This window comes from Antedon mediterranea, chromosome 5, assembly GCF_964355755.1.
Source record: "Antedon mediterranea chromosome 5, ecAntMedi1.1, whole genome shotgun sequence".
In the NCBI taxonomy this organism is placed as follows: Eukaryota; Metazoa; Echinodermata; class Crinoidea; order Comatulida; family Antedonidae; genus Antedon; species Antedon mediterranea.
The window spans coordinates 708,425-735,743 of NC_092674.1; the positions used below are offsets into that span (position 1 = coordinate 708,425).

General features: G+C 33.3%; 5 protein-coding genes across 6 annotated transcripts in view; 2 read left to right on the forward strand and 3 right to left on the reverse strand.

The window, feature by feature from the left end:
* Positions 1 to 26,609, reverse strand: part of LOC140050461 (MAM domain-containing glycosylphosphatidylinositol anchor protein 2-like) — a 31,048-nt gene extending 4,439 nt beyond the window's left edge. Inside the window, exon 1 of the mRNA XM_072095665.1 lies at positions 26,487 to 26,609. The gene's annotated coding sequence lies outside the window, so the exon portion shown is untranslated. The remainder of the gene's footprint in view (positions 1 to 26,486) is intronic.
* Positions 1,054 to 6,602, reverse strand: LOC140050459 (putative serine protease F56F10.1). The gene is made up of 10 exons (XM_072095660.1): positions 6,364 to 6,602; positions 5,680 to 5,861; positions 5,393 to 5,529; positions 5,071 to 5,166; positions 4,763 to 4,904; positions 4,254 to 4,368; positions 3,070 to 3,271; positions 2,569 to 2,662; positions 2,033 to 2,241; positions 1,054 to 1,498 (listed from the first exon to the last, which is right to left on the reverse strand). Exons 1-10 carry the CDS (start codon positions 6,571 to 6,573, stop codon positions 1,392 to 1,394), a joined length of 1,494 nt encoding a protein of 497 aa, XP_071951761.1. The 5' UTR covers positions 6,574 to 6,602; the 3' UTR covers positions 1,054 to 1,391.
* Positions 7,896 to 14,606, forward strand: LOC140048611 (carbohydrate sulfotransferase 5-like). Its single transcript, XM_072093363.1, has 4 exons — positions 7,896 to 8,129; positions 9,879 to 10,069; positions 11,420 to 11,482; positions 13,017 to 14,606. Exon 4 carries the CDS (start codon positions 13,033 to 13,035, stop codon positions 14,335 to 14,337), a length of 1,305 nt encoding a protein of 434 aa, XP_071949464.1. The 5' UTR covers positions 7,896 to 8,129; positions 9,879 to 10,069; positions 11,420 to 11,482; positions 13,017 to 13,032; the 3' UTR covers positions 14,338 to 14,606.
* Positions 17,766 to 21,703, reverse strand: LOC140048779 (carbohydrate sulfotransferase 1-like). Its single transcript, XM_072093564.1, has 2 exons — positions 21,587 to 21,703; positions 17,766 to 19,891 (listed from the first exon to the last, which is right to left on the reverse strand). The coding sequence occupies exon 2, from the start codon at positions 19,780 to 19,782 to the stop codon at positions 18,574 to 18,576; it is 1,209 nt and encodes a 402-aa protein (XP_071949665.1). The 5' UTR covers positions 19,783 to 19,891; positions 21,587 to 21,703; the 3' UTR covers positions 17,766 to 18,573.
* LOC140048796 (replication factor C subunit 4-like) lies at positions 21,861 to 26,089 on the forward strand. 2 transcript variants are annotated; one of them, XM_072093581.1, is made up of 11 exons: positions 21,861 to 21,938; positions 22,288 to 22,406; positions 22,537 to 22,615; positions 22,817 to 22,896; positions 23,323 to 23,442; positions 23,844 to 23,913; positions 24,056 to 24,129; positions 24,224 to 24,344; positions 24,982 to 25,107; positions 25,391 to 25,516; positions 25,663 to 26,088. In XM_072093581.1, the coding sequence occupies exons 2-11, from the start codon at positions 22,291 to 22,293 to the stop codon at positions 25,825 to 25,827; spliced, it is 1,077 nt and encodes a 358-aa protein (XP_071949682.1). In that variant the 5' UTR covers positions 21,861 to 21,938; positions 22,288 to 22,290; the 3' UTR covers positions 25,828 to 26,088. The 2 variants fall into 2 exon arrangements, with proteins under 2 accessions (XP_071949682.1, XP_071949683.1); XM_072093582.1 differs by having other exon boundaries at positions 21,886 to 21,955; positions 25,663 to 26,089.
* Positions 26,610 to 27,319: the final 710 nt, after the last annotated feature.

A 27,319-nucleotide genomic window follows, 5' to 3' on the forward strand; every position in this document is an offset into this window, starting at 1 on the left:
TGTTATATAAAACAAATAATGAATGTTTTGTATTCGTGTAATGGTACAAATAATGGCACTTGGTGAATGATGAAAGGTTATATCAACTCGGCTTTGCCTCGTTGATATAACCTTTCATCATTCACCTCGTGCCATTATTTGTACCATTGCACTCATAAACATTCATTATTTGTATATTACTCCCTTGTATACTGTAAAGAGGTTAATGGATGGGATGATGATAGTGATGGTCCGGATGGTGAAAACATGCTATATTGCATATTACTCCCTTGTATACTGTAAAGAGGTTAATGGATGGGATGATGATAGTGATGGTCCGGATGGTGAAAACATGCTATATTGCATATTACTCCCTTGTATACTGTAAAGGGGTTAATGGATGGGATGATGGTGATGGTCCGGATGGTGAAAACATGCTATATTGCATATTACTCCCTTGTATACTGTAAAGAGGTTAATGGATGGGATGATGATGGTGATGGTCCGGATGATGAAAACATGCTATATTGCATATTACTCCCTTGTATACTGTAAAGAGGTTAATGGATGGGATGATGGTGATGGTCCTGATGGTGAAAACATGCTATATTGCATATTACTCCCTTGTATACTGTAAAGAGGTTAATGGATGGGATGATGGTGATGGTCCGGATGGTGAAAACATGTTATATTGCATATTACTCCCTTGTATATTGTAAAGAGGTTAATGGATGGGATGATGATAGTGATGGTCCGGATGGTGAAAACATGCTATATTGCATATTACTCCCTTGTATACTGTAAAGAGGTTAATGGATGGGATGATGATAGTGATGGTCCGGATGGTGAAAACATGTTATATTGCATATTACTCCCTTGTATATTGTAAAGAGGTTAATGGATGGGATGATAGTGATGGTCCGGATGGTGAAAACATGCTATATTGCTATTATTGCGTTGTTGTTTATTATACATACACATAACTTTAAGAATAGTTTAATATATAACTACAAATGAAACTCATGCATGTCATCCAATATGAAAAGTAATCATTTATTATTAATGATTATTTTACAGTATACAAAAATTCATAATTCATCATTTTGTGGCGCGATTATTAAATAGGTTTAATAAACAATTATTAGCAGTAGTACTGATCTAGTGATTAACTAACAATAACAATGTGTGAATGTGTAGGTTGTTGATAAAACAAAATAACAACATAATAATTAATATAGTACTTTATAGAACACAATTTTACTATTCACCAGAAAGAAAAATAAATTATTTGAAAAAAAAGAAATACAAATATATTGCTAAAAGCAGAGGGTGAAAATAAATGTTTTCCCTATTATGTTTTCACTTGTTTCCACACAATGAACTCTATCATTGTATCCACACAATGAACTCTATCATTGTATCCACTGCTGTAAGTTAGATTGTATTGTTTTCCTTGCTTGTATAAGTTGGGGTAAATCCTGAGCAGTTGCTGGATACATGTTAGCACAGTGCGCAGTACCTGTAAAACAACACACACAGTATTTAGTATTGTTAATTTTTTTATTTACATATAATTTCTTATAAAATTTAACCATTCTAATAATATGGTTTCAGCCTTTTTGGCTATTTGTATCATTGATTGTCTGTTTTCGGACAATAAATATACCTGTATTATTATTATATTATTTATATTATTAACATAAGCTTTAGCCAATTTGTTTTTTTCTTAATGGATCTACTATATGAAAAAACTGCATCACAATTAATGATTCACAATTAATGATTCAAAATTAATGGGAAATAGGATTACTTGCTTTGTTATAAATTTCTTATTCAAATCATGTAATTTTTAACATTCATTCATTTCTTTCTTTTTCAATGTAAACAAAATACAAATAAAATTATAAATAATAAAGAGTCAAAACCTAGGAAGTAACAACATTTGACGGTCTCCCTCCAAAAAAATATGACGGGTCATGTTAAGAAAAGCTGCAAACAAAGTAATTGTCCAATCCAAGAATTACTTACAAAAGTGTTAGCAAAATGGTCTTACCATTTATAAAAACAGCTTTCGCATCATCCCCAATACTTGTTGTGATCCCTAGGTAGTGCCAAGGGTCAATGGAACCATTAGGGAACACAATCTCGGATACTTGTATTCCATATCCACCATAGTTTGTATTTGTTCTTTTAACATTTTCTTCAATTGTTGATCGATTAAACTGTTTACCAAAAATATCTTGGCAAAGTTGGATGGAGAAGCTGCAGATGAGAACAATTGTTGATTTTTGTTTATATTTACAACAACAGTATATTCACTGATTTCTTTCTTTATTTCTTGAAAAAATATTAAATCTTGGTTGTGAAACATGAGAAAGATAAGGTTCACATATTTGTAAAAAGACCAACTTCATGTGCCCTATACAACTGTATATTTTTCATTAGGTCTAAAGTTCTGTCTACACTATCAAATATGGTAGTGACATGCCCAGATATGGTAGTGATATGACATCATCATGTCTATATATGGGCACATCACATAAAGTTTGATAGTGTAGACAGACCTTAAGAAATTACTGATTTTCTTACGTGACTGGAAAGTGCTGTCCAAATGGCTGTTGCTTAGAATCTGTTGACTGGAAAAAGGCAAACTCAGAACATGTTTGGTAAACCCATTGACGGCCTAAAATTAGACATCATTTGTGTACAGTGATTCTCGTGTTCTTAGAGGTTATCACCAATATTATAGTATACCAACTTAAGTATATGCTTACCTCAATCCAAACACAAAATGATCAGTGGTAGTGGTTAAGTACATTTAGCTGGATCTTTTTTTCACGAAATTGTCTCATTCTGTATTTTAAAGTCAGGCTTTTAGGTAACCAATATGTCACTGCAAATTATGTACAGTCAATACCGGAAACCTTTGAGCTGGCCAAATATGTCTGGTATTGGGCATGTGTTTTTAATGGTAAAAATTAATTTGGTACGGTTTGGACTGTTTGGAAAAGTCTGGTATTGGAAGAGTTTCTGATTTTCAAAGAGTCCAGTATTGGGAGAGTTGACTGTATATGGATATTGTAGACTTACCTCCCTCAGCAGATGCACTATCCCATGATATATTACGATACTCTGCCACCATGCTGTCATATTCAATGTCCAAGCACTCTGTTTTGTAAGTGGACATTATAAGCGAGTTGAATTTGGCATACCTTTCAAGAACATCACCAGCTGATTCATCACACATAATGTCACAAATTGTATCAACTGTTATATTTGTTCCTAAGGCACCCTAAAAAAACAAGAAGTACTGATTTGTTTTCTGTATCTAAGCTGGCACAATATTCACAGGAATCTACCTATTTCCTTTATTTATTTCACTTGAACTTAATTATTAAAGATGTATTGTCCCTTTGACAAATTCCCAAAAAATTAAAAAAATAGATTTCGAAAAAAAGTGGGTCATTTTGAAGTATCGTAATAGTTATTAACTTTCACCAAAAATTAGTCGAAAAAAAAATCATTAAACTGAAATACAGACGTTTTTTTGTTAAAAAAATAACTTTGACTTCCAGTTACAGTTTTCGATCAAAACATATCTTATAATGCAACGCGCTTGTTTGGCTACTCTGTATGCATAATCATAAAACTTTCTCGCGATCTGTGTGAAAATACCTTCTCAACCATGACGAGTTGTAAACAATCCTAATTAGCATCATGCATAATGCATACTCGTGGTTTGAAATCTTTGTTTACTTTCGCTCGTGATGATTTTCCAGACGAAATGTAATCAAATAAATTTACCTGTAAATTACGTAAACTTGTTGTTTTTGGCTCGAATTTTCGACTTAAAGTAAAAAACTTTAATATTACTTTGATATGGCCAATTTAAATTTAGAATATTTTTAACTTCATTTTTTGTGTTTCAAGGGACAATACATCTTTAATGTTAATTAAATTATATTTTGTAGTTACTCAAAGGAAGAAAATAAATGTTATTGTTGAATTGAATTGAAAAATTTGTATTCTCTGTAATCAAGAACATCAAACACACACTCCTCTGATATCCAATTAGAATAAACTGTAGCTTGTTCCACCTCTTTATATTGACACAACAGGCAAAGAAAATTCATTCTAAACTGCCAGGTCATATACTGAAAATCTATTAATTAATTTGAAACGATAAAGGAAATCTGTGAGAATGAGAAAAAAGTCAACCCAACCTTTTGATATTGATACACAGTTCTGTGAAAATGATATTTAGCTTTGCTTACCTCAAACTTTCTGTTATCTTTATTGTATTGTACTATGTTCATAAAGTTACCAACAATGTTCACAAACATGTTGGAAACATCATTTTTATTTGTTCCATCAAGTGGATTACACAACCTTTAAAAAAATATTTGATACTTGTTTACAGTGAAAAAGTCAATACATGAATTGAATTGAATTGTATAAATTAATTGTTTCATAATTTTTGACTGAGAAGCTAGTTCAGATATATCATTTACAATCTTGCATCTGATGGTATAGAGAGAGGCTCAGCTTTATTTAAAGTAATACTCCTTGACGTTAATGATAATAAGCATACGTTTAATGTTGGTTCCCAAACCGTTCCAGAAGTGATGCAATGGTATCCCAGTAAATTTAAGCAACTACAGGATTACATAAAAAATTAAAATCAAAAAAGTTGATTTTTTCTATCTACCCTGCCTATGCAGCTCTTTTATTTTTATTTATATACAGGATTACATATATTGTGATTACTTAAATTAAGACTTACTTAAATGATTTAGTAAGCGTCTGCCATCCCAACGGGTGAAGTAACAATGAATCTATCATCTGTGTAGCACTTTGGATATTGTCGTTGCACTTTGACCCATATTTTGTTGTTGTGAGAGAATCTCTTACAACTTCTAAATATTCTGAGAAATAAAATGATAGTAATATTTTATTTATTTCATTTTCATGTTGGAGCTGTAAAGAAAGGATAATAAAAGACCAAAATAGTCACAAGAAATGTCGTGTTTTATCATCATAGCAGCTAGTTGTAAAGTAAGTGGAAGAAGAGCAGAAAAAATACAACTTTACCTGGAAAATTAAGAGTTGCCTGAAATGGGGCACTTGTAGAAACAGCGCCATCTACAAGGTGCGGGTACTTCAGACGAAACCATGCCGATAAGCTGCCTATGACAAAATAATTCACATATCAACGATCTTCTTATCAATTAGTACAAAAGTAAATTGTAACAGTACTAGTGATTAACAAAACATTTGTCACTTTCAATCTTATTTAAATTAATTTATCTGCAACTAAGAATCCATCCACCCAAAGCCTATTTGCTAGACTAACTTCTAGAATTAGACATTTACAGAACACCATAATTATCACAACCACAACCCCTTCTCTTACCTGGATATGATCCTCCAAATGAAACCCATTTATTATCAGCCAAGTTCATTTTCACTGCCATACATGCCCTAAAGTATGCTAGATCAGCTAAGGCCTGTTCACTGCTTAGAAATCTCAGATTTTGGACACTTAAATCGCTAAAAAAAATTAATCAGATAACTACAGTACAAACAAATTTAAATATTCTCTTCACTTCAATGATTTAAAATGTGTTCAATTCTTAATATAAATGATACTATTTTTTTAAAAAAACAAGAATTTAAGCAAGGTTTCATTAATAGCAATACCTGGTTGGATGACTATCTCCATAGAATCTATGTTCCAACATTAAACATAAAGCATTGTAAGTTTTTGCAAATTCTATCCAAGTACCAGTGATCATCCAAGCCGCGTTGGCTTTACCTTCTCCTCCAATCATTAGAAAAACTGGGCCACCTTCTTTAAAGAATGTGTCGTTAACAAAATACCTCTAAAACACAAACATAATAAATTAATAGTAGCGCATGTTACTAAATAATGTAATATTATTCATATATATACAACTGAGGACTAGTGCTGTTCCACCGTACCACGCCGCCGAGAATGTTAAAGAGTCGCTATCCAATCAAGTTTGAACAATACCATGAAAGTGGTCTAATGGTTAGGACATCTGCATATTAAGCAGGCGGTCCGAGTTCGAGTCTCGGTTGGGGCGACTTTTTTCTCATTTTCACAGATTTCCTCATCTTTATCGTTTCAAATTATATATATATATATATTAATATAGGCCTAACTTTATTTGATTTTTTGCAAAAAGGATTCAAGTTTATACCACTCACTGACACTGCCAGTCAGTTATTATAAGCATAAGTATTTAAGTACATAAAATACCATAATTATAATTTAATATTCCTACTAGGCCTAGCTACTATACAGTACGCTATTGCACAGCCTACAGTAATAATACAGCAGAAGGGATTTTATTACCATACCTGCTTCCACGTATTGGTATCGGTGGGATCAAAATGATCCAATTTCTGTTCAAACCATTGTTCTGGAGGTAAAACATCATGATGGCTGATAATTGGAGGGGTCAGCATCCCCCCGCGTGGTCTTCCGAAGAAAAATATTGGATAGGCAGCTTCAGAAATAATGAAAAACAAGCTAAAAAGGAGGAGAAACCTCCGAATATCAACCTCCATGTTTTGAGTTTTGACTCGATTGCAGTGTATCACGTGCTTGTGTCAAGTGTATATACACGTGATGTCAAACAATGGACCAATCACCTGCGAGTCGCGGACCACATTTATAACACAAATAATATCTTCGCTGTATGTAAGCCTACTACTGTATTGTAGTTACAAAACGCCATGGACAACTAGACGAGAGCACCGCAAAAAACAATTCGGAAAAGTATTATGAATACTGTACAAATCCATATTTTTACTTTTAATATTCTGAAATCGATATGTTTGAATAATGTATATTATGGAAATGCCCAGAGGACGGGTAGGCTACATATTTATTTCTGATGTAAACAAATTTGACACAGATTCTTCAGAAAAGGTCTAATAACCCCCCCCCCCCCAACCCCCCCCCCCCCCCCCACCTTTCATGGCATACTCTAGTACTGTAGTAATGTTATTTATACATTTATTAGATTTTCCTTATAAATTAATATCAAATCAAACAAAGGGATTCGCTCATTGGTTGAGACATGGAGGAGGAAATATTCCTCCATGGTTGAGACTCTCTCCCCCTGTTAAATGGTCGTGACATTCCTGTATGAGGGCGTTATTACAGAAATCCAACAGATGATTGACTTATCGGTATTCATTGGATAAAAGCGAGTAATTACTGTCACCATAAATAAAAACTTTCTAAAGAGTGACATTGATGATGAACATCCCATCACCAATATTTTGATTATACATCAATATTAAATATTATTAATTTGTGACAAGTTCTGATCTGATCATCAGATGAATTATCGGAAACTCGAGGAATGATTATGACGTCACATGACTCGAAGCATCCGACTCCATGGTGTAAAGGCACGAAATGGTCGAAGTTTATCTGTAAAGTTTGTTTGTAAAAACTATAAACAAAACATCCTGAACAATTGATTTATGCACGTATTCTTAAGAAATGTTTTAATATCATACCGTAGTACGTGTAAACAGAAATAAAGTAATCTTAATGCGCGCTCATTCAGTCAGCGTAACCACGGAGATAGGACACGTCAAACTTATGACGCCGCGTTAAATTGCTGATGAAAATTGTATAACTTTTGTACGCGCGCGTCAAGTTCGTGCTGGCACTGAGTATTGCAATCAGCAATTAATGGTGTATTTTTAAATTAATTTATAAGGAATGCTTTCTACCGTGGAGTAGACTAAACTATGTCACTTATTAAGTTTGATGTTATATTATGGCAGTCATGCATAAGATAATAACGACATTACTGTATTCATCAAACCGAGTTACGACGAGAAATATCACATTTATTACTTGGAATAAATACACGGCATATAGGAAGCAGTGTAGAGTGATCGTCGCCAGGAACAATATTTATTACAGTCATATTCGCGTTGTAATAATGATGAATTAATGCTGACTGATCAATGCTGTCCAGTTTAGATACGTCGTCGTATACGATAATTGTTTTCATCGGCCATTAGGTCTATGCAAAGAGACAGGTTTATGCGTGTGGATATGGTTGGAGTTTACGAATGGATGTAAATTTCATAAACCAAAGGTAAGATTTGGACTATTAAAATTGATGCTAGTAGCGGAGATCGAGAAAGAAATGAATTATATTTAGATATCAGCATTTCTATATTATATGTCCAGCAGCAATGTCCGATGGGAAGAGCAACTTGAATGGGTCTCTACAAAATAATAATATTAAGAACCCCCATCAACATTGTGAAAATTAAATGTTATAACCATATTATTATTTGAACTGATAAACCATCAAAAGCTATCAAATGCGTAAACTAAAATAAATGATCTAAAAAACGTACGTGGGATAGAAAAGAAATTGCAATTAGGCCTATGTGTCATTAGATAGAAAGAATAATTATGAAAACTTGCAACCTATGTTTCTTTGGAAGGATGTTAAATATTAATTAAAATGACTAAACACTTAATGAATGCATGCTAACTACGGATAAACATGTATGTATTTGACTACACGTAATTTAACATACTGTATTTATTTTCTAAAGTTGTATTGTTTACACGGGTATATTTTACCTGTAACAAATAGCAGACATTGTGAACTCATGGGTGTTATTCTAAAATGTGAACGAACCCTGACAAATAATAAACAAAATTACCCCTAAGCATTTCAACCAATCGTACTCAGTGGGTACCAATATATATTTTTTATTTATCTTTATTCTGTATCATGTCAGACTGATAGCATTCTTAACATACTGAACTATAATTATTAATTTAAGCTTACAATAGAACGATTCTTCTTTAACGATTGTCACGTCTGTAGATAGATATCACCTGTAATATTATGTCCTGCTATGTTATTTTTCATGACGTCACATAATTAGATTGAAATCCTACAGGGCATGTTGTAAGATTAAACATTTCGATATTTTTCAATACATCAATCAATCAATCATACACAAATTAGGATGGAGAACGTACAATAAAGTCAAAGCTTGACAAATCTGGTTAATAACCTTTTACACTAACCACGCACGACAAAACGCTATTGAAAAAAAGTGACACTTATATTATAATATACGGTATTCCACAATTTCCATCAATTTTTAAAATGAATAAAAAAAATTAGGATTTTTTTCATTTTTTTTTTTTTGTGGCTTTTAACTTTTCCTCTGATGAACTGGTGGTTGCTGGTTGATTTATGGAAATTGTGGTTTTTGGCCGAGTAAAACAAGGAAATCTCACACAGGCTAGACACATGAAATGCGTGGTTCTGCTGACTTACGATTCATGCAATGGTAATTTGTGACTGAATTGAATTCCGAAGTTCAATCAATGTTATAGGCATTTTTAAGAATGATCCATTACAGTTTGTTTCCGCATCAGCAATCACATTTTTTACGTTGGGTAAAATAATATTCATCAATGCTCTTAATTGCCTTGAACAAAAAAAAAAACAAGTGTGGAATATGTGGACATACCGCAGAAACATTTTCAGGTGTATAATGTACCCTCCAGCAACGAAAAAAAGTAAAGACCTAAACTTATGTTATTTTTATTTTCCATGCCTTTCTATTTGCTCTGGTAACAAGTAAAGCTCCCTATAATATTTTTTTTTGAATTTATATTAACTTTATATTACTTTTTCTATTTCTCGTGTTTTAGTACTGACTGTATAATAAACCTAAAATAGCATATATTACAGAAGTGAAAATATTTAGCACGGAAGTTTAGTAATGTTCGGAATTAGTAAGATAAGCCTATAGTTAAATCCCAACTCGTCTCCTCGTACTTGATCAGAAGGCTTCCGTTTCACTTTCAGGCAGCAAATACTCTGGTTTGAAGAAACTTGATTGGATTGGATTATGTAATGAGCCATGATTTCACGGTCACCATCGGTCAGTATAATTCTGAAGGCCCACTTATCGGTAACAAGACACAACATCCGACACGAGTAACTGTGCTTTTTCAATTATTTTGTTCTGTGAATGTCCATGAATGTCACAAAGAAAGGTAAGACAATAATGTTTAGTATTCTATAATTTAGTACAATCTTTAAATTCATTTAATTTATGACGATGTATGTTTATTTTTCAAAGAGTTTTCATAGACATTGTATTCGCTTTTTTACAATGCATTGTCTACACAGGGAGGTTCACCTCCCTGGTCTACTACATATGATTCTATTAAATAAGCCATGTACTTGTACAACTTCAACGCCTCAACGTGAAGCAAAGATGTTTTTGCTTTCGCTAGACTTCTGAGTCATATTCAGTCTATGGAGGTATCGGTACACATTTTCATGAGTCTATATCATTCATCACCTATAGTAGCACAACCAACATATAATGTTTTTCCTTTCACTTACATCTAAATCCAGAATCATTAATTACATTGTCGCTGAACATTGAAATGTGATCATTTGCAATCGATTATTAATTATGTTAGCAATTTACAGACATTAAAATGTTACTTTCTCATATTTCGTTTTCACACAGGTCATGTATTAATTATATAGACACGTTCTATCCTAATCTATACAGTACATGGACACAGGTCATGTATTAATTATATAGACACGTTGTATCCTAATCTATAACAGTACATGGACACAGGTCATGTATTAATTACAGTACATGGAAACGCAAAACGTCTTAGGCTCGTTCACATTATTACACCGTAACCTAATTCTGTTTAAATATTATAATAAAAAAATATAAAACAAGTAATAAGTATCCGTGGTTTAAATGAGTTTTATGGCATTTATGTCTTTCAAAACGTTAGACCCACGCAATATATTTTGAATTACTTACAACTTCTAAAATCATGATTTATTGAGATCTGTTTATTATACTGTAGGCCTTATACGATGAATATAATATAAATATTTTTTGATAAAAATAATATTCTATAGGCCTACCTAAATTCGTAATTCATTTAATTAATGTTGTTATACAGGAAATGTACTGTATGTCCTTCTAATGTTGATGACATTCTTCATTAATTACCATAATTAGTTTAATTGTTTTGTACTGCAAGGACAAAATATAAACAAAGAGAGTTTATTGCCGAAACGAAGAATAATTGCTTTTTCTTTCATTTGTAGTGATGATAAACCAGAATACTATTAAGTTCTGTCTACACTATTAAACTGTATGTGACTGTGCCCATATATGGACATGATGATGTCATATTACTACCATAATTAAGCATATTACTGCTATATTCAGAAAAGGGAGGTGAAAAATACCTCCCTGTTCAGAAAATCACACTTTTTTTGTCAAACTAGTTTGATAGTGTGGACATAGCTTTAGATAGGTTTTATTAGACATTGTTAAAATTGTATTTTATTGTTTTATAAAGCAAATCATGAATATAGGCCTAGATTTGGGGAAATAGTGCCGAAGAAATAGAGAACTGTTAGCGGTAAGTTTACAGTAGACGATCTAATACATGAAATGAAAAAAAATGTATGTCAAAATTGTTAAAATCTTAAGACAAAGGTTCTTAAGGAAATGGCAAGTTAGCCGCAGGAAGCGATAACCAATCCACGGGGAAATAGAACTAAGACACGAGTCTTGTCATAGTTTACATGTTTCTGTACATAAACATGAACTGCACGTTATGGGCGCTTGTCTATTTATCCGCAGGAAGCGATAACCAATCCACGGGGAAATAGAACTAAGACACGAGTCTTGTCATAGTTTAAATGTTTCTGTACATAAACATGAACTGCACGTTATGGGCGCTTGTCTATTTATCCGCAGGAAGCGATAAACAATCCACGGGGAAATAGAACTAAGACACGAGTCTTGCCATAGTTTACATGTTTCTTTACATATGGACGTGAATTGCGCGTATGGGATCTTGTCTATTTATCCGCAAAGAGAGTCCAGGTCGGGAGAAGGCATGTTTTCGTACTTTAAATAACATAGAGTAAGAGTCTTAAATACCAATGTGTGTCTTACACACATTGTTTTCTTTCTCTATAAAAACGGAATGCTGTAAAACATAGAAGGACATTGAAGAATGTAAACACGACACCCTAACATTTTGCCCATCCGACCAGCACGGAATTAAACTCTCCCATCCATTTTTATTTCCAACATTTCTGACGACACCTGCCGAATCGTTTATTAGGGATTTGCGTCTATAGATCCTTTAAATATTTAAAGTAAACATCTGCATTCGTGCGTGGAACATTAATTCAGAAACGTAACATTTAACATACAAATTGAAAAGAAATCAAATTAACATAAAGATATCATTAGTATTCATATCGTGATTTGCTAATATGTTGTTATAATATATTATTTTATTTATGCATCGAAAATAACTAGAACGATAAAACATTTAATTCAGACATTCTAAATTAAAAACAAGTCGGTCAGCATTCGATTTGTTACAGAATTGATTATTATTCATTTATGAGTTTTCTACGGTTTAATAATGATGAGGGTAATGTCTTATAAAACTAGAAATCAATTAGATACAGTGGTTGCGGATTACAGTTGATAAGTTGATGATGTCACACATGAATGGCATTCATAAATCGTCATCTTTACTTCAGCAAGTAAATTGATACATTATGATGATGATAATAATAACGATGATGATGATAATAACGATGATGATGATAATAATGATGATGATAACGATGTCGATGATGTCACACATGAATGACATTCATAAATTGTCATCTTTACTTCAGCAAAATTGATGTCAGATATGATAATAACGATGATATGATAATATTAAATGATGATAACATTGATGATGATAACGATGACGATGATGATAACGATGATGATGATAACGATGATAATGATAACGAAGATGATGATAACGATGATGATGATGGTGATGATGATGATAACTATGATGATGTTTGTTTGGTCATCCTTTCCATTTAAACAAAAAGTCCAAATTTATTATTATGAATTTACTTTTTTAATTTCAGAGAACTGTTTGGGACGATGAATGTGGCAAAACGCGCAGTGACGTTATTTATATTTGTTTCCATGACGATGCTTGTATTACTAAACTGGATCAGTAACCAAGACAATGAGTTTGATTCATCAGAAAATGGACGCTTCGGTAAGAAAATAATATATGATTATGAAACGTCAAAGACGCATCAATTAAAAGGTCAAGACACCCGAAAAGGTATCACCGCCAGCGCCTCGAAACTCAAACCGTCATATCCGGAACATGGAAACGTTAATCCTAGTAACAGTCACGTAAAGGTCATCCTTCTTGGAAACATGCGAACGGGGTCAAGTTATGTCGGGGAAATATTCAACCAAAATCCTGATTTCTTTTACGTGTTTGAGCCCCTCCATGCCGTTGATAAACGCTACGAAATTAGCCCATCTGAGCAGACAAGTTCGGGAATTGTAGCGAAATATGCAAGCGCTTTACGAAACATACCTAAATGCAAATTTTCATCTAATTTTGTTAGTGACTTAAGTGACTGGGGGTTATCAAAGAAGATGAGTAATGATATTAGTGATTTATGTAAAAAGAGGACTCGTTCTTGTAAAAAATTTAGCGTTTCCGAGGCGCGCGCATTCGTAGTGCAACTGAGTCGCGAGTGTCAGAGTCGAAAACACTTCGCAACTAAAACAATCCGCGCAGATTTTTCTCTTATGAAAATTTTACTAGAAGGAGGAATGGATTTTAAAATCATCCAGCTCATTAGGGACCCACGAGCGGTCGCAAATGCAAGGAAGAATTATTATAAGACGTCTGTTGAAAATCTTATCAAACAAAGTGGTAGTCGAATGGATGCTGCTATATTGAATTCACCAAACCTAACATTGTACGATGTTGAGCATTCGTCCTTATCTGTACGAACGATACAAAGTTATTGTAAATGGATATGGAACAGCATGGGATGGATAGACGAAAAACCAGAATGGTTACGTAACAGATATAAATTAATTCGTTATGAAGATTTCGTAATGGACCCAATTAAAATCAGCAAGCAAATTTATGACTTCATTGGCGTTCCATATCATGAACGTGTACAATCATGGTTAGTTGACGCAAATAAGATCGAAAATACTAATCGGGACTTGTTTCAGACAAGAAAAAAGAAATCAGTTGAGGAATTATTCCTTTGGAGAAAAATGTTAACGTATGCGGAAATTAAAGAAGTACAGGACACGTGTGCGGGCGTCCTCCAATCTCTGGGGTATACAAAATTAAATAATGAAAGGGAATTAAAAGACGATAACATTCAAATGCTTTCTAGTATAGAATTTGAAGAAAGAAGATAATGACGTGTTGCCGGACACAATGTGCGCAGATACAAAGTAGCTGCGTACATAGTTTGTAATTATTTGCAATTATCCATATGTCCAAAATATTGTGGATCTAAGAAAACTTGTTTCTATATTTCGTTTAGGCTAAACATATGGAATCTATTTTTATAACGCATGCACATTAAACATTACGTTTCGTCGTCCAGAGAAAGATTACAAAGTAGTGACGTCAACAAAATATACGAGCAAACTCCTATCGTCAATAAAATCAACAATTGTTTTAATTTGTGTCTTTTTATACGGGAATACTGTATGTATATTTTTTTTAATCAGCTTGGTTCCACTCAAGGTTCCAACACGATGGATCAACTCAATTGCGTTGTGCTTATACGCGCGCATTTGCACCCAAGTGATAAACATAGCATCCCTGTGTATTTTAATTAGACCTACAGTATAACTAAAAATACGATGATGATTATATCATGGGCGCCGAGAGAACCTCCCTCAACTCGTTCGAATAAATATTTAACGTTATAGATCATTTGATGTAAACTAACCATACATCTATCATGAGATAGTAATTACCGATGTTCAATCATATTTCTCACCGTCGTCTCCTGTGGAATACCTGGGATATATGACGCAATATGATACTCTTGATTATTTAAAAAAATTCATTGATATCTGTATGTTATTTACAACGAACAGGACAACGAACGTCATTTGGATTTTGATTTCCATTATAGCAAAGAGAAAAACATCTGTGACTGGACAAATCTAATGAGATTCATTTTATTTCAATCTGGTAAAGTCATACCATCTGAGATTGATGAATCGTGTGGTTTTTGTGAAGAAACACACACGTGCGTCATATCTATCTGAGATTGTGTGTTGTGAAGCACACGTGCGTCATATTCTATGTGTGTTGAGAAGCACACGCGCGTCATATCTATCTCTGAGATATCGTGTGTTGTGAAGCACACGTGCGTCATATCTCTGAGATATCGTGTGTTAAGCACACGCCCGTCATATCTATCGTGTCTTGTGAAGCACACGCGCGTCATATCTATCTGAGATATCGTGTGTTGTGAAGCACACGCGCGTCATATCTATCGTGTGTTGTGAAGCACACGCGCGTCATATCTGAGATATCATGTGTTGTGAAGCACACGGCGTCATCTGAGATATCGTGTGTTGTGAAGCACACGCGCGTCATCTGAGATATCGTGTGTTGTGAAGCACACGCGCGTCATCTGAGATATCGTGTGTTGTGAAGCACACGCGCGTCATCTGAGATATCGTGTGTTGTGAAGCACACGCGCGACATATCTATCTGAGATATCGTGTGTTGTGAAGCACGCGCGCGTCATCTGAGATATTGTGTGTTGTGAGGCACACGCGCGTTATATCTATCTGAGATATCGTGTTGTGAAGCACACGTGCGTTATCTGAGATATTGATACGGGAAAGTCAACTTAGGATAACCCCCTATACTCTAACATTATGATGTTGTAGGCTTATTCATCATGGTTAACTAAAAATATTATGGTTATGCCTACCATACAAGAATGAGAAAACAAAAGGGAAAAGAAGTGAATATGAATCCTGTTTTGCGGGAACATTCCTCTGCTCTCATTGATTACGAATGATTTTCGCGTCACAAGTAAATCGAAATATATGAATACGCGTGCTATATTAACCAAAATATTCAATTCGGGCGATCCAGATACAGGGGCCAAACTAAACTTTACCGGCTCAGACACAAATTGGTATTTCAATTTCAAAATGAACGTGACAATAAGGAAAGATAAATTCTAGCCCAAAGGCAAATCAAATATGCGTCTACGTCCAAATAGATACGCGTCAGCACGTAGTCAATCAAATAAATGCATACATAGTTAGTTAATCTTAATTAGCATTCACAAGTTCAGACTTATTATTTGTGTGTCTAGTGTACAAAAACTTGTGTCGAATATAATTAACTTATTTACGTTTATTGATATCGTCGTGCGAGGTGTTAACTAATTTTCGGTTAGACGCGTACGGATTTCAGACATCAATTAAATAAGATAATAGGAATTCTAATTGCAAGAAATTACATGAGAATTTATCCATCCTGTTATTGGAAAGTTACTTGCTGTTGATGTGTATGGAATATTTTTAAAAAATCTATTTAATTATTGATGCATTGAGGGTAGATGATTATTTGTTATATTTTCTTGCTGTTGACTGATTGTATGTAATGATAACATAATTCAATTGAGTTGCTGTCTCAGGTTTGTGACGATGTTTTTGTGTGTAGGCCTACAGTCAAAGAATGAGGAAGGGCAAGCTACAGCCTACCACTGTTGATGATTGAATATGTTTAAAATTATTATCTACTATACACTATCTTCATATTTTTGTCGTATTATAAATATGTATACATATCAAGTCAATTTTTATATTTTCTTCTACATCAGGAGAAATCATCAGATTTCATAATTCTGGCAAACCTATCAAAACACAGACGTCTCTTCTGCAATATTAATGGAAAGTGATCTATCCTCAAAAGAAATATTATCTTCATCAAATTCACGTCGTTTATGATTTCAACTGCCTGCATTATAACATATCCCTTTCCATCTTATACAATATCTCAAAATTACACATCTCCACAATTTCATGGGGCGAATTAAGGGGCATCGTTCATTCAATATCGTGCTTTTTTTAATGATTTTTTTACTTTCGAGTTTCTATTGAAACCGTTTCATTATTTATAATAAATGTTAATGCTAAAATGCTAATTTGGACTTGCATTGATACGATGACGCTCCATAATATCAGCAGGACTGATTTAAATTTAAATATGATGTAATGAACTGATAGTGGGAACTGTAATTACACCATGGAGAAATAAGTTAGTCTAGAAATTAGATGGTCTAGAAATAATGTTAGCCCTAACTTATTTCTCCATGATTACACTTATAATTGCATCAACGGCGGAGCATTCGAGTTACTGAACAAGTGGAATGGAAACTTATGTATTACTGTACTCGCAAGACTGCATATACAGTATACACTTATCTTAATCGCAAGACTGCATATACAGTATACACTTATCTTAAAACAGATTTAAAGTAGATATCATAGAACTTCTATTCTAGGAACACGCTTGGTTCCTAAAAGTGTCCCTTAATAGAGGTATCGCCAGAATAGGAGTTGGCTGTAGGAATACTGTATTTCCCCTTTTCTTCATTTCAAGTGGAAAATGTTTCTTATATACTAAGGTGTCTTCCGAACCGAATATAGGTGTACCAATGGAGTTGCTGTTGCAGTATAAAGTTTGACATAAATACAGGATGTTTAGTTCACAATCCAAAAAAGGAAGCATGTTAAATCATTACCGGGATAAAAAATACAGACATAAATATCAAATCATAAATTTATTCTCTTTGAAAGTAAATATACAAACTAAAGAAAGTTAAATATTTAAATATTAATTGCCATTCCCAAAATGATAAAAAAATACACTGTTTTGCATAAAATAATAACTCATAATATAGCACATTTCCTGGATGATAAAACTACAGGTGGCGCCATCTTGATATGACGTAGAGGTAAAGGTAGCATACAGTTGCATACAACACCACCTTACACTGTTTACTGATAATTCTTCATTTGTCCATAATAAAAATACCAAAAGGTAAAAATGAGTAGAATACAGATAAATGTAGATAGTTAGATATAGACTAAAAGATGTAACACATTCAGTGTTCTCCTAATACCGAGCAGGATAATTAGAGAATGTTTATCAGCTCTGCATGAACATTTTGCCAACCCTATACTATACAACAATAAAATAATACTTTATAAAAATTACTACAATAATACTGCAGCAGAAAGTTTGGGGTATGAATCTTGGTTGGACCAGCGTTTTTTCAATCTCACAAATTTTCTCATCTTAACTGTTTACAAATAAAATATATCATTGTTATAAAAAATGTTTAAAAAAATGAAAATAATGTTAGACTTGACTGAAGACTTTATAATTCTTTAGAAAAAACATTGTTATGGATAACTTGGAAGATAAGACGCCAACAAGTATAGTCATTTTATTGATGAAACTTTTTCACACAATCTTAACAATGCTCCTATCCAGTTAGGTTACATTAAGTGAGCATTATTTAAAAGCAAATCAAAATGTTATGATCGTTGGATGATGAGGAAACTTGTACTGTCAAACTTGACTATTCCTGTCAAATGTTACCATTAAAGGATGAAATCCCCAAATTCAAAAGAAGTAAAAACTGGAACACTAAAGTTCTGCAGATCTGAATCATTGTACATTTTAATGTACCCTAACTCAGCCATAACATCACCACACAAATGCTGAACGAGTAAAACATCTTTTAACGACAATGAAGAGCGCCAACTGGTGGCGGTATATGTTGAGTTACGCAATGTGCTAAATGTTGATGGTTTTTTTACATTTTCTGCATTTGTGTTGTTAATTAACCATTGCTTAACATTCTCTGGTAATGGCACACCCAGGAATTCATAAATTTTGTTGGTGGTTTCCAAGGGGTTCACTGAGAAGTCCTCATAGCGGAGAATCTTATAGCGACCTTGTAACCATTTTGGTTGTTTGATTGCATATGATAATGTTTTACGCATCCATTTACAAAGTTTAGGAATGGTATTCATCCTACGAGATGGGTTCTCTTCCAGTAAACCCATTTCATTTAATGATGGTAAAAATCCTTTAACTTTTTGGTGTTTCTTTCCGTAATATGACCTACGTGAATTAGCAGTCCCTCTTGGATCACGCACTAAATGAATAATTTTGACATTTTGATGCTCATCTTCTACTAGAGATTGTAGAACTTCAATATCGGATCTTATAAACTTCATAGCCAAATTAGCACCAAGTTTTTTACATGCTTTATTAAAAAGGACTGGATCAGCCTGTTTACACTTTAAAGTCTTCTTACAAATAGGTGAGACATTCTTACTTTTTGACCTTGCAAGCGGCCATATTGCAATACCCTGTACGAATGGTAACGTAAAATCACACATGCTTATTTTGCGCAAAAGTTTAAATGACTCTCCTGAAAATGTTTTGTCCGATTTACTAATTAATCCTTTTCTTTGTTGGACATCAATACTTTGCAATGGTTCAAAAAGATAAAATAAATCATTATTTTGGTTTAGAATTTCTCCAATAAACGTAGAACCTGTCCTCATTCTTCCAACAAGCATAATTTTCAATCCATATTTTTGCCGACGAGATTTTGATGACAAACTGCCTCTAAAATCTATCATTCTGCTTAAACCAGCGTTTTTTGTTGAGAAAGTGTTGTGAGAGTTGATTGGGTAATTGATGATCTCTTGAGTGTTGAGGTCAACATTGGTGTATACAATAAATATAGACAGAATAGACCCAATGAATAATACTGCAAGACCAGCAATCTGCTTCATTCTGCACTCTATAGTTTAAGATCTACATCTGCAGTATTCTTCCAGTCATATAAATTCAGTCTTACTTTCAACCACTCAGCTTCAATTCATACAGATCCATAGCAAAATACTGAAAAAAGGTCAGATTGGTTTACAAGTCTAAGTACAGTGAATTAAATACTACACAATTGTTCAATATAAATAAATTGTCATGGTTACACACACCACAAATTTGAAGAATACCACAATAAAATAATAAATACACATAAAGATAGATTTTTACAATGTATTTAACATACTGTAAACTACATACTGAAATAACATGCAAATTATTATGGTATAAAACTCCATGAACTTTAACTGGAAATATAAATCTATAGTATCATTCATAGACGTCAGCAATTAATGGCATTTTAAGCTTTGTATTTCACAAATAGCATTGTTTATAGCTGTTACTCGATCTTCTCTATTTCAGAATTTCAAAATGTGCTGGTTGACTGAGAAGAACCATATTAAGAGCCATTGTAACTTAAAAGCAATGTTTATTAAGGAATATTAATAAAGTTAAATTTAACATTTTTGTTGTTTTGGATATTACAGAAATTCTTCAGTATATTGTTTGTGACACACGATTCTAATCTCTAGGCATTTACTACACTTTCTATTTAAATTACCTTATAAGATGGATGATGAATCTAATGATATGGTGCATAACATTACACGGCCTCTAAGGACTCATATAATTATCAATATAAAAAATACATGTATTTTTCTTATAAAAATATTATATTATCAATATTTGTATTCACAATGTTAAATGTAGCTTATTCAAATTGCATTTAATATGAAGCTATTACCATATTGAGTACAGCTCCCGGTACATCCTCTCAACTAAATTTGTCAAGTAGCTTGTGGTGACCTTGTTAATTAGATAATGAAGATTATGGGATATATCTTTTAAGGTCTACAAAGAAAATGGGTTTAGAAATCAATCTTAAACTTTGAATGGTCAATATCCTTAAATGAAAATTGTTTTTTTTAAACTGCAAGCTACCAAAAAAAGGCGAGCTACTGTCCCAATTGGGATCCCTTATTTAAATTTTCATAATTTCCAGCTTGCCTATACTAAAAACCACTGACACACCTTTAACTTAGTGGATATGATGAACATTGAGGGAGTGAAACGTATCCTGTTTGAAGACAAGGACAATGAATTTAATCGTTTGGTCGCATCAACCAAAAGTAGAAGAATGAATGGACTTAATTCTTGATTAAACAACAACAATTAAAATGGTGTAAAAGGGTGACTGGATATATTTCAAAAATTGTCAACGTGTAAAACTAAAATTGATTCTCTGATGTGATAAGTAGTTATAGTTAGGCATACATCAACACAGTTTAATTTATAATTCTATTTTTTTACACTTTCATTTTTTTACAAACATTTATTTATTATTTAATTATAGTAATTCTTCATATTATTATAATACAAGATATAGAAATATGTCATGCAATCATCATATTCATAATGTAAAAAATAATGAAATAAATTTTACAAACTTTACATCACTATGAAAAATGTGTATGTTCTACCTAATATGCACCTCAACACACCATATAGGCCTACGGTAGAGGAGAATGAGTAGTAGTATTGGAAACCCAGCCATATGGCCATATCATAATGCATGCCTACACACGACACATGTAGGCCTCCTACTCACTACACTAGCTAGTAACATAGACTGCCTGCTCTTTGTGGAACTCCGTATCTTTATACAAACAAGTCTAAAAACTAGCTACATACATACATGGGTTAAATACTCACTTTTTTTAAAATATTATTTGTTTGTGTTCAATCAACTTTAGTTAGTACAGTAGTAGGGTCTAGCCCCTTCGCTTGACCCTCTTCTTTTCTTTTTCCGCGATCAATCCCAAAAGAACAACAAAAGACGTTTTAAAGATTTAACCTTTAACCTCAAGGTTCGATTGGAAAATTGTATGATTCCGTCTATACTAGTCTCGAAGTAAACTTTTGCGCATGCACACACATTTAAGTGGTGGATAATCAATAGTATCAAAGATACACTATCTTTGATAGTATCCAATCGAATACATAATAGATGGCGCGAACTTCCCAATGTGTTGTTTTCCGATTCAAGTTGTCATACAAAAAATAGGTATTTAATATACATATGTAAGAGTTTTATACTTTCTATTACTAGTACTTCTATTTCTACTACTATATATAATACTAGAGGATAGAGCGTCTAGATCTAGCAAGCCTAGCTATGGCGGTGTGAAAGGCGTGTATTACTATTTAGCCAGCCAGTAGTAGTAGTAGGCCTACCTACTACTACACTGTCTGTTGTGGCAGTGTGAGTGGTACATTGGTGGTGGTAGGCTAACTAGGCCTAGACTCTAGACGGAGCTCTTTCTTTATTATATTAAATATAATACAGTCTACTGTAGTAGTCCTAGGCCTAGTTGGTATTTTGAAATGTTATTTAGAAAATTATCTTTTTACAGAAAATGGATGCATTTTTAAAGACGAAAAGTGGATTACCAATTCAAAAACCAAAGAAAAAAGATGAAGAAGGAAGTAGCGAAAGAAAGAAAAGTGCTGTGACGCCTTGGGTTGAAAAATAGTAAGAGTTTCAAACTTTTTCTAATTAAAATGTTAGTTATATTATTATTATTATTATCAAAACTATGAGAACATATTTAGAGGACATTGGTTGTCTTTTTTTAAAACTACTTCATTTTTACTCTTTTCAGTCGTCCAAAGACCGTTGATGAAGTTTCATTCCAAGACGAAGTGGTAGCTGTCCTGAAAAAGTCGTTGGAAGGCGCAGATGTAAGATCTTTTAAGCTCTGTCTACACTATCAAGCTAGTTTGACATCATCATGTCCATATATGGGCACATCACATTTTTTTGTCACATAATGTTTAATAGTTCAGACAGAACTTTACATTTGTTTCAATTTCATTTCACTAATACATAGTTGATGAATTCTTCAAATTTTAAAGAGTTAATGGTTTTTTTTCACATTTCAGTTGCCAAACCTCCTTTTCTATGGACCTCCTGGTACAGGAAAAACATCTACAATTCTAGCCATCTCAAGAGAATTATTTAGGTATTAACAATTACTTTTCATTGGCATCTTCATCTGGCAGAGGAGATGGCCATACATAAAGAAAAATATATAACAGTATAATGAAAACTAACAAATTATATATAAATATGTATGTTCTTCAAAATAGAATACAGTATTATTGTGGTGAACCCATTCACCCTAGTTACCCACATAACATCCTTTTATTTCATACAAGATTTCTCCTTAAAGAGTTTCATAATAAAATCCAGTGTAAAAATCCCAGACTGTATTGCTGTATAGCCTATAGTATTATATGATCTCCCACTAAGCCTTTAGCATTGAACAGCTTGTGGGATATCTACATCACACACCTAACCCTATCCGTCGTTCAATAGTGACAACCCTCTTCAAGTTATCCTATGACCACCGCTACATTCTACTGAATTTGGCATGTTTTTTTTACAGTGCTGATATATACAAATCCAGAGTTTTAGAACTGAATGCTTCTGATGAAAGAGGAATTAATGTTGTTCGTGACAAAATAAAAAATTTTGCTCAACACACAGCTAATACAACAAAACCAGAGTGAGTAACTTTGACATTTTTATTGTCTATTTCGTGCCTAGGTTACATGGATAAACCGACAATAGCCCATGTTCTCCAGAGGTAGGGCTTAGATACGAAAAGTAAAAGTTCCTCCTCCTGGACCATAAAGAACCAGTCCGCAACAACGCCCTTATGTGAGAATTTATTTTTTGAATTATTATTGAAAATACTGACATTAATACTGTACAAAGAAATATATGTACAGTAAGTGTAATACATTAGAAGATTTTCAAGTATGTAACCCAAAAAGCTTAGTAGCTTATTTCCATTGGAGTCCTTCAGTACTTACTGTATTATAAAAATGTATCATGTATCATGACCCCTCTTATGCAAATAACATTTAAATAACAACAATTTATGCATCATTTGTCAATTTCTAGTGGAACACCGTGTCCTCCATTTAAGATTATCATTTTGGACGAGGCAGATTCAATGACTACGCATGCTCAGGTATTTAAAACTATTAAATACAATTTATTGTGGTATCATTTCAATATTATAACACATGGAGTGTGGAAAATGTAGGGTCAAAGGTCACACAATTGATATGAATGGGTTTATGTTCTCTAATAATATGTTTTGTTTTTTTCAGGCTGCCCTTAGACGAACTATGGAAACGCAGAGCAAAACAACAAGATTCTGTCTCATATGTAATTACATTAGCAGGTATAGCTAGATTCTAAAATGCTCTATGATTACTTGACCTAATTATAGATTTTAAATCCATAAAGCTTTATTTTTTTTACAATCTTCTTTATAGGATTATTGCACCAATCACTTCTCGTTGCGCAAAGTTTCGTTTCAAACCACTTGGAGTAAAACATCAAAAAGCGACACTTCTTAACATAGCTGGCAAGGAAAATGTTAAGTGTAGCGAACGGGTAATATCATTAATCAATTCAATCAACAATAAATCTATTGATCAATAATTCTTTTTGTTATTGTTATTCATGTTTGTGGATCTCACAGCTTGTTGTGGCATACCATTTTGTTTGTGGATCTCACATCTTGTTGTGGCATACCATTTTGTTTGTGGATCTCACATCTTGTTGTGGCATACCATTTTGTTTGTGGATCTCACATCTTGTTGTGGCATACCATTTTGTTTGTGGATCTCACATCTTGTTGTGGCATACCATTTTGTTTGTGGATCTCACATCTTGTTGTGGCATACCATTTTGTTTGTGGATCTCACATCTTGTTGTGGCATACCATTTTGTTTGTGGATCTCACATCTTGTTGTGGCATACCATTTTGTTTGTGGATCTCACATCTTGTTGTGGCATACCATTTTCGACTATAATGCCATTATTATTGTTTTATCAAATTTTCTTATTATTATACAAATTTAAATTGAAAAATTATCAATTCAATAGTCATGAAATCTATCATCAATCAATACTGTAATTATCTATAGTCAGTAATCTATCAATCGATAATCAATAATTAATAAAAAAAATTATATAAATAAACAAAATTACTTTTGAATCACTTTCCACACACCATGTTTTCTTATAGGCATTGTTAGCAATAATACAAGTTACAGAGGGCGACCTTCGTAAAGCTATCACACTATTACAGAGTGCACATAGGCTGAAAGGGGAAGAGGGAATCACTGAAGATGACATTCAAGAAATTGCTGGTGTAAGACATTGATTACTGCAGTAATGTCATATACTATAACTTAGCTATTTAAATATATTAATATTTATTTAACAACAGGATATTTAAATGAATATTCGTTATCTTTCCTTCATGAAATTACATAATTTTAACAGTGGTATAACACAAGGGTCAAAGGGCCTTGGTTTAGCACTCCTAGAGGCCCTCCAACGCTGGATAGATGCATTGGGCTTATATTCGTTTTGCCACTTTATTTTAATCGTTTCAACTGTTTCTGTAGTAATATTTTGTTTTTGTTATTTAGTCTGTACCAGTATCAGTTGTATCGGACCTGATCAAAACATGTCACTCTAACTCATTTGAGAAACTAGATGATGCAGTCACAAAGACACTTGCCGAGGGATATGCAGCCAGTCAGATGATACTGCAAGTAAGGCTTACACCAGACATAGGGGGTTACACCAGACATAGGGGGTTACCCCGGTTATCGGCCACTCACTCACAATATAAGAATATAATTTTAATAAAGTATAGTTTCTACAGCAAATACAATTTTGTGTTATATATTATTTTCAGATTCATGAGATAATAGTAAGTCAACCTGATCTGAACGACAACCAGAAATCCAAGATATGCGAAAGACTGGCAATTGTTGATAAGCGTTTGATAGATGGCGCCGATGAATACCTTCAAATAATGGACCTTTTAACCGTTGTTATGACTCAATACTGTACAGCTTGAAATCATTAACAAATATATGAAATAATTACTGCATTTATACAATAACTGAGACATTAAAAACATATGTACTGTACGCCACAATGAGGAGTGGACCGGTGGTTTTGTATTCAAACGAAAAAATTTTTTTTAAATATTTAAGTACGGTAATACAGTATGTAAACACGGCAACATGTGAAAGACAACTTTGCAGTTCTTTATTGAGTTTTTTTGTTTTGAAATAAATATAAACTTTCTATAAGCATTGAAACAGATTTTTATTTATAATACTATAATGCTCTATCTAGCAATAAATGAAATCATTTCATTTTCTGTGTTTGTATGGTGTCCAGGTACTGGATTACATAGTATAACAATATTGTAGTAATTTTAAACTCACCATGATGTCTACCTTTAGATAGCTTTATTTGTCCTCTATCATCGATCATATTTAATAATTAAAATAATGTAATTAACTATGTAAACAACCTACCTTATATTTACAAACCAAGATTTGCGCGAATGTGTTTTGTGTTTGGCCTGTGGCTGTCTGTAGGCTGTACTACGGTCACGGTAATTAGCCAGCCTCAACCAGCTCGCGTGACGACTTAGCCTGCCTGGTCCCCTTGCCTTGCTTGACCAGCCAAATATAATTATAAATACTCAAAAGGTAGCCTACTTACCCACTCAATCTTGATCTCCTATCAGACAAGTATATAATCCTAGTTAAAATTTGTCATAAATATAGCTCCATGATAAACAAATATACAGTTTTTACTTCGATATCAAAGTTCTCAGGTCTTCTCAGCAGAGGCCACCGTGACGTTCAAAGCCTAGCGCCAAGGATCGTCTGGTACCGGTCATGACGTGACGTACTCTCTTCGGATTGGCTTAAACTTTCGTTTTGTCCGCATCATCATCACATTAATACCGGGGATTAATACAAAAAAGGTTGAACGCAATTGTAGGCGCACTTATCTTTTGGTGGTACTGTAAATTAATTATGGTTACCATGTTTTTATCGTGTGGTGTTACAAGTCTTTTAGTAGGCCTCTCAAGTCATGTTCCTCTTAGGCCCTGTTTCTGCTGCCAACTAAATACCGTATATTATACGGTATATTTTTGGCAGCAGAAACTGCGCTCATAAAAAATATACCGTATTTTGTATACCGTATTTTCCTCACAAAATTTGTGGATAAAATACGGTATTTACAAATTTATACCGTATTTTTTGTACCCGTTTCTGCTGCCAATAAAAAATACCGTATTTTTTTTTACATGACAAAAGGTCACCATTCGTGTTTTTATTTTCTGTCAGCTGCTTTATACACGTGTATAGATATATTCAGCGAAGACGTCACAGTTTTACTAAATAAATGTGTGTGGGGAAGCTAAAATGTCTGGCCAACTAAAAGGTAATAAAAGAGACAACCACATTTATAAAGACATTTATAAAAAAATAAAGCAGGAGTATGGAATAGACTTGTCTCCAAAGCAAGTAAACTACTCAAAGCTG

Coding starts and splice junctions, on each gene's coding strand:
- LOC140050459 (XM_072095660.1), bottom strand. CDS start 6,573: ATGGAGGTTGATATTCGGAGGTTTCTCCTCCTTTTTAGCTTGTTTTTC. Junction 5,167..5,392: donor ATTTGGAGGATCATATCCAG/GTAAGAGAAGGG, acceptor ATTTTGTCATAG/GCAGCTTATCGGCATGGTTT. Junction 1,499..2,032: donor GAAAGCTGTTTTTATAAATG/GTAAGACCATTT, acceptor GTTGTTTTACAG/GTACTGCGCACTGTGCTAAC.
- LOC140048779 (XM_072093564.1), bottom strand. CDS start 19,782: ATGAAGCAGATTGCTGGTCTTGCAGTATTATTCATTGGGTCTATTCTG.
- LOC140048796 (XM_072093581.1), top strand. CDS start 22,291: ATGGATGCATTTTTAAAGACGAAAAGTGGATTACCAATTCAAAAACCA. Junction 22,616..22,816: donor AGTCGTTGGAAGGCGCAGAT/GTAAGATCTTTT, acceptor TTCACATTTCAG/TTGCCAAACCTCCTTTTCTA. Junction 25,517..25,662: donor CCAGTCAGATGATACTGCAA/GTAAGGCTTACA, acceptor TATTATTTTCAG/ATTCATGAGATAATAGTAAG.
- LOC140048611 (XM_072093363.1), top strand. CDS start 13,033: ATGAATGTGGCAAAACGCGCAGTGACGTTATTTATATTTGTTTCCATG.